Below are 7,093 nucleotides of genomic sequence, written 5' to 3'. Positions count from 1 at the left end.
GCGGTTGGATTCTTGGCTGTCGTAAAGCGAGCCAACAAGCACCGGGCATCGTTAAAGTCTGCCATCAATCTCGCCAATTCGCGGTCTCCCACAGGCGGGGTAATAGACATACAGAATAGTAAAATGGTATAGGAACACAGCGTCCCTTAGTTACAAAGCCAGGGCATACTCCTCTAGCCCAGCTAATGAATAATCTAGTTCTATCTCATCGGCTAAGGTCCTGAAAGCCTTCTCAACAGTGTACTTGCAGGTACTCCTAGCAATTGTAGTATATGGTACGGTCGAGCCGCCGGGACACCCTCGGGTCCGCACTTAGCGGGATCCGTCCCGTGGTTGACGCTAACAGCTAAACCAATGGCACATTGAAAGTCCGGCGTCGGACCTCATCGCGCGTCCAGTTACGAATACATGTGGCTTGTTCCAGCTGACATTAGATCACACACTGTAAAGTTTAGCCCCTATGTAGGATTCACGGTTGAGTCTCATTGGGCGTTGAGTCAATAATTATCAATACCTATGCAGGTAAGATGCCACGCTGACCCGGAGTTGGGGTCGGAGTAGTTGGGGGCCAGGATAGGAAGAAATGCTCCATGAAGCTGGCCGTGATGGAGGCAGTTCACGGCTAGGGGACTCAGAAGTATAAGAAGGATGCGATGGGATGCTATGACGCTCAGGTTAGTACAGCATCCAACAATCTCTCCCGCACAACTGCAACGCTTCTACAAAGTTCCAGCGTATCTCACGCCATCATCAACACCTCTCAAGTTCGCAAGTACTGCGGCATCCAACAACCCTCTTACACTATGCTCGTCGTCAATCTTGCCGGGCTTGCCCTCTTGGCCATCTTCGGCCAGACTACTCTCGCCGCTCCTGCCGTTAATGTTGCTGCCGCCCGTGATCCTTCCCAAGACTTCATGGCCGGCGTCGACACCAGCACTTGGGTCTCGGTCCAGTTCCACGGCAAAACCATCACCTACAACCCCGACGCCCTCGTCGTCAATGCCACCGTAGCCTCCACCTCCGAAACCTCGGCTAAGCGTTCTGTACTCCACAAGCGAGGTCCCTGCATCGGCGGCAGCAACGAGGATTGTTGTGGCGGGAGCTCGTTCAGTGGCACTCCTGCCCCTTGGGCGTGGACAAGCGACTGCGCCGCCATCCGTGATTGGGCGTACAACCAGCACACTACGTTCAACGTCCATGGCATAACGGGCGACTACTACGGCATCGTCTTCGCTGGGAGCTGTGCGTTTGGAGCAGGGACCTGGAACTGGTATACTACTTACATGGGGTCCACGGATATCGGTGACTTGACTAGGGATGGTATCAATATGTTTGCGGTGAGTGTTCCCCGCCCAAAACTTCAAGGCGCCCAGTCTTCTACAAAACAGTTTACTGACTTTGAATCAAGGGTTCCAACGGGCAAGTCGGAGCCCAAGGGTCTATGAAATGCTCCAATTCAGCATTCTCCGACCCGAGCTCGGGGTCAGATGTTTTCTGGAAGCTTCAGTGCAACGGCTGTTGAGAGATGATTCGCGGCCAAGCACCATTGGGCTGAGGAGATTGAAGTTCGTCTTGTTGGATCTGGTGGGCTTTTGGGTCAGCCGCTGTGAGATTGAAACGAGTGTACTAGCAACCATAGCTGGGAGTGGCATGTTTCTCACTTGGCTGTGGGTGGAGAAGGGCTCGCAAAGAAAGGAAAGAGTAAATATTCACGAACCGACTTTCAACAAGTCGTTTGTAATGTCCGGACACTTTGGACCATCTCCCAAGACCCTCGTGATGTTTCTTTCTTAGATAAACTGTCTTTATAAAGAGCTTATATTCAGCATTGGTGATTGCTAGCCCTGTACGTCGAGCACCGGCTTGTCTGGAGTTACGAACAAGTAGTTAATACTTACGGATGAAGTCTCGATCGGGAGAAAAGTCCTCATGCAACTAGCATCTTCCTAGATCTCCACTGTTCTGTTGTTATCTTGCTTTCTCCATTTCACCCATAAGCGGCATCCACAAGCAGAAGCCCAAGGTCATCGAGCTTCTATAAATACATACAATTAGCCGACACGTTAAGGCAAACACCCGGTGCTGTCACCACACCGCCAAACTAGGTTGCGATGGACTCGTAAAACAGAACCTTGCAATGTCCTCTACATTAACTTCTACTTCCACCGGACGCTTCATTTCACTCCTCTTCACTTATCCGCATTACGCCCGTCAACAGCTTTTTACTCTGCAACAAGACTTAAGGCACTGCTGTGAGAGTTGCTGTCGCGCTGCAAACACCAGTGGTCGCCGTAGGGCACACGCATTTACCATCCACACTCTGGACAGGCAGCGCCGTACAGGTAGACGGCTGGGTCCAGCTAACAATAGTGCTCGTAGGCGGGAAGTTCTCGGGGTTCCTAAACGTTACGGCTTTGACCAACACAGGGATCGCCTGCCCCGTTGCAAGGCGGAATGGCCTGTGATTGAGCACGCCCAACAAGCTCGCGATCTCGCCAGAGTGTGCCGTGAAGCTCAACCAGGTGTTCTTATCAATCGTGAATAGCTCGTCTAGCAGCACCTTGTTGCGCTTTGCTTGAGCCTCGCTCGTCTCGTAGTCGACACCATTGAACAATGGATCGAGCTCGGCAAAGCCGGCCTCGAAGCGGTACCAGGGGAACATGTTGGCGATGTGGGTTTTAGAGCTGCGGTGGTCGCAGGTGCGGATGCTGATACCCTCGCGCAGGTACTCCTTAACGATAGGGAAAAAGTTGTCTAGGCCGAGCCCGTTGAAGGTCGTGTTGGCTGTGGTGGTGCAGCGGGCTAGGGGGGAGGTGTAGAAGGACTCTGGGGCGGGCTGCTTCTGCTCTGAGATTTGGGTGCGCCAGAAGTTGTGGGCCTTGATGGACTCGGCTTCACCGGCCTTAGTTAGAAGGGGATCGTTCCAGATGGCGGTACCGTTGCCATCGAGTGGGCCCCAGTAGCACTGTGTACGTAGGTTAGCTGAACATGAGTCCCAAAGATCCTTTGTGAGATGAAGGGAACCAGTAACTTACGTTCCAAGCGGGCGTGCCGTAAAACGACTCAGCGGCGTTATGCCAGCCTTCACCGTGGCGCTGCATCAGCAGCACCTTGTACTGCGTGTTAGGGCAGGCTTTCGCGTTGAGGTGCTTGACCTTATTTGCGAAGCGCGCCCACTGCGTCTTTTCTCCTTTGGGGTCGAACTCGGCGTCGGTGTCGTAGGCGCGATTTAGCAGGCCGAAGTTGGTCTGGGTCTATGATACCAGTTAGCTTTGCTCGGGGAATCGTGGGATGCGGACTCGAGTGTATATACGTAGTCGAAGCCGGTGGGATCGGTCGCGGCTTCATCTTGAAGGAAGTACCCCGTGATAGTCGTGTAATTGATGTAGGTCGGGCCATCCACTTGATGACCGTGGAGCTGCCAGGCGAGCGATGCAGGGACAAGAACAGCCAAGGAAACGAGTGTGTTAGTCAACATCGTGAAAAAAAAAAAGAGTGTTCCTATTTGAACAGTAGTTTTTTTCTATTTGGACAGTAAAGGTCCGTGCCCGTACTAAAATTGATGCGCCCACACCACTGTTGTCACTATTACACACCTAATTACAGTGCAAAGTCCTGGGACATGACATACCTGCCAATTGAAGACAGCAACAACACCAAGACTTCGTCAATTCGCGATCGCGAGGTCGTTTTCTTCCGTTTTTTTCGCCCACAGCCGCAACTTCCCTTTATCATCGCCACATTCCTCGTTTTTCGATGGATTTCACCGATTGGGATGCCTTCCTAGGCGCGCCGCCGTTGTCTGAACTGTCGGAAGGCGCCGGACTTGGGCAAATCGACGATTTCTATCAAGAAGGACAGACACAGTTGTCTGATGCTATCGCGACCGCAGAAACCGCCAATTCCTTGCAAGAAGACGCCCTGCTGCCGCCGCTGCCGCCGCTGATGGCCTTGTCAGGCGTTGAGGAAGTCATAGAGACTGCAGAATCGGCGCCAGAGCCCGTCATTCCATCGCCGCCGCCCTCGGGGCTGTACGACTCTTTTGACGAGCTTTTGGCCTTCCTGCAGACGTTCCATCGCGACAACGGCGCGGCTATCAAGATTCTGAAGAGCGCAAACCCTCGCGAGGTCTATGGCGAGAGGAAATACACATACTATGTCCTTGCCTGCGATCGCGCCGGCTCTCAAACGTCCACAAGCACAGGAATCCGAAGATCCTCGACTCAGCGGCTCGACTGCCCGTTCAAAGTCATAGCATCAGCGACGAAGCGTTCCGGCTAGAAGTGGTCGTATCGCGTTGACTGCCCCGAGCACAACCACCCGCCGTCTCTCGACCCGTCAGCACACATAATGCATCGCCGGCGTACCCTAGCCCAGCAGCAACAAGCGCGAGATTTGACCAAGCACCGGGCCCTTCCTGCGCGCGAGATGTTAGAGATCATGAGAGACTCTAGCGGCGCCGAACCTACGTTCTTTCGTCAGTCAGACATCTATAACGACAGACAGAAGATCAGGATCGAAGGACTCAACGGCTTGTCAGCCACCCAGGCCTGGATTAAGCAGCTTCAAGATAACAACCTTCGTCACTGGATCAAGATTGACGATGACAACAAGGTCGAGGGCGTCCTGTGGACTTACCCTTGGCCAGAGAAGATGTGGCGCCAGTTTCCTGAAGTCCTAGGACTTGACAACACGTACAAAACGAACCGTTTTCACATGTATCTTTTCGAGGTCATAGGCATCACGGACCAGAAGTCGGTAGCCAACTTCGCGTTTGGCCTCATCAACACAGAGAAGGAAGACGGCTTCCTATGGCTTTGTCAACAGCTTGAGGACCTTCGTCAAGACCTTCATGTGCCGGCACCGACCGTGGTGATCACAGACAAGGAGACCGCCCTCAAAAATGCCCTCACGGCGACCTTCCCGGGTGCGCAGCAACAGCTGTGTGTCTATCACATCAACGCGAAGGTGAGGGCAAGAATCCGGTCAAGATGGAAGGCCGAAGACGGCAGAAGCGACGACGAGGTTGACGAGGCTGGCGACAATGAGGCCGAGGTCGCTGACGGCGATGGCGACCTCGTCGCCCGCGCTGCTGAACAAGAGGTCGCCGAGCATGGCTGTGCGGCCTTGCTGCCTGCCGCCGACCCTTTGACTCGCGATGGAATGCTCCGTGCGTGGCAACAAGTCGTGTACGCCGAAGACGAGGCTGATTTCCAGTCAGCATGGAACAAGATGAAGGCTATATACAATCCAACGCAGAACCACATCCTACGCTATATCTCGAAGGAATACATGCCGTACCGCGAGCAGTGGGCGCGCTGCTTTATCAAGCGATACCGCAACTTCGGTCAACGAGTTAATAGTCCTGTGGAAACGGCACACAAGGACGTGAAGTCCTTCCTCATCACGGGCACAAGCGACCTCCTCCACCTCCACAACGCGATCTCCCTGATGCTGCAGAAAAAGGAGAGAGACTACAACGAGAAGGCCGCGGCGATGCAAATGCGGCAGCGCCAACGCTTCATCCAGCAGCAAGGGTGGCTAGGGAACATCCCCATGACAGTCTCCTACGTCGCCGTCGATCTCCTTGCCCAACAGCACCGGCTAGCCGTGGCCGCGATGCCCTCAAGCCGTGGCCTGATGCCTGAGCCGCTGAGGCCTTGCACCGGCAGCTTCATGCAGCAGTACGCGCTTCCTTGCAGCCACATGATCTTCAAGAAGCTGGACGACGGCGAGGCCCTCAGCAAGGAAGATGTCCACCCGCGATGGTGGCTGGCCAAGCCTCTGGTACGATTTCCTATGATTTTCTATGGAAAAGCTACTAACTGCTTGGTCCCAGGACATTGACGAGCCCTTACTCCGACTCCGCGATCCTGACGTGGTCCAAAGCCTCCGTGGCCGGCCTCGCCTGCCAAATAACGAGAAGATGACGGTGCCGTCATCCCTGAGGGCTGACGACGGCCAAGATGAAGCCCAGCAGCAGGAGACGGCGCAGTCAACGCAGCAGCAGCGGCGACGGCAGCCAAAGCAGACTTCGCAGTCACATCGCCGTGAGCGCCGTGCGAAGCCAAGCGCGCGTCGCGATCTATCACAATTTGAGGTTGAAGGCTCGCAAAGGTCATCACAAAGGTCGTCCCGGAGCCGCGGTCGCGGCCGCACCCGGGCAGCTTCGTCGCCGTCGACAAGGAGTTCGCAGTCACGCGTAAATTCGCAGTCTACGAGAACTGCAAGAGGACGATCGAGGAGGTCAGCGATAGCCTCTTCTACGGCGAGGCTGGCCGCGATAGCTGCAGCCGCCTTTGAGACCGACCCCGAGACCGACCCCGAGACCGAGTCTGAGGCTGAGGACGTGATTGAGGTCATCCCGGCCACCCAACCCGGCGCTGACGAGCCGGATGGACTAGCCGGCCCGTGAGAAGTGTTGACGTTGAATTAGAAGGGCCGGAAATGCGTTTTTTGAAGAATTGGCACCGATTGATAGTCGATAGACCTTATAGCGTGTGATTTTGTATGAAGATATCCTTTCCCAGTGTCTTACAGTGTATTTTGGTGTGTGGGTGTGGCAATTGCGATTTTGGGGGGTAAATCTAGCTATTAATGTGGACCTTTACTGTCCAAATAGAAGAAAACTACTGTTCAAATAGGAACACTCAAAAAAAAAACACTTAAAGGGGCGCTCGTAAGGGAATTTAATGGTGAGCGCGGGATGGGGACCTTCGATGTAGGTTGGAGGGTTACTCGACCTATATTTATGATCTACCTTGGTACCTACCTTAGCTCAACTCCTAATGCAACTGAATCGTAACATCGTTCTCTCGGTGAGCTCGGGATTATTCCTTGCATTTGCCTCTGGCTGACGGCCAATAACTTTCTACCAAGCTCACCTCGCAATGGTACTTTGTTGCTTGGCTGTCTGGGCAAACTCAATCCGACCAAGTGTGAGCTTGTTGGAATTTGTCCAACCCCCACGTTCGCCGTTGGGAGCCAATTGTTCCAGAACGTGTGCCGATTTTACTATGGAAAATTGATAAGCAAAAGTGATAAGCGAAATTGATAGTTATCTGCAATGAATGGATGGAATGGAATTTATTTC

At 53.8% G+C, this 7,093-nt stretch overlaps 3 protein-coding genes across 3 annotated transcripts; 2 read left to right on the top strand and 1 right to left on the bottom strand.

The window, feature by feature from the left end:
• Window positions 1–803: 803 nt before the first annotated feature.
• On the top strand, window positions 804–1,522 carry CHGG_10733 (uncharacterized protein; the record flags this gene model as incomplete). The annotated part of the gene is made up of 2 exons (XM_001225999.1): window positions 804–1,337; window positions 1,409–1,522. 2 exons carry the CDS (start codon window positions 804–806, stop codon window positions 1,520–1,522), a joined length of 648 nt encoding a protein of 215 aa, XP_001226000.1.
• Window positions 1,523–2,239: 717 nt separating this feature from the next.
• Window positions 2,240–3,478, bottom strand: CHGG_10732 (uncharacterized protein; the record flags this gene model as incomplete). The annotated part of the gene is made up of 3 exons (XM_001225998.1): window positions 2,240–2,965; window positions 3,036–3,254; window positions 3,314–3,478. 3 exons carry the CDS (start codon window positions 3,476–3,478, stop codon window positions 2,240–2,242), a joined length of 1,110 nt encoding a protein of 369 aa, XP_001225999.1.
• Window positions 3,479–3,756: 278 nt separating this feature from the next.
• On the top strand, window positions 3,757–6,415 carry CHGG_10731 (uncharacterized protein; the record flags this gene model as incomplete). Its single annotated transcript, XM_001225997.1, has 3 exons — window positions 3,757–4,248; window positions 4,381–5,787; window positions 5,840–6,415. 3 exons carry the CDS (start codon window positions 3,757–3,759, stop codon window positions 6,413–6,415), a joined length of 2,475 nt encoding a protein of 824 aa, XP_001225998.1.
• Between the last annotated feature and the right edge of the window lie 678 nt (window positions 6,416–7,093).

The sequence above is a fragment of the Chaetomium globosum genome, genomic scaffold (genome assembly GCF_000143365.1).
Source record: "Chaetomium globosum CBS 148.51 scaffold_8 genomic scaffold, whole genome shotgun sequence".
Classification (NCBI taxonomy): domain Eukaryota; kingdom Fungi; phylum Ascomycota; class Sordariomycetes; order Sordariales; family Chaetomiaceae; genus Chaetomium; species Chaetomium globosum.
This window is presented reverse-complemented; position numbering and strand designations above follow the sequence as displayed.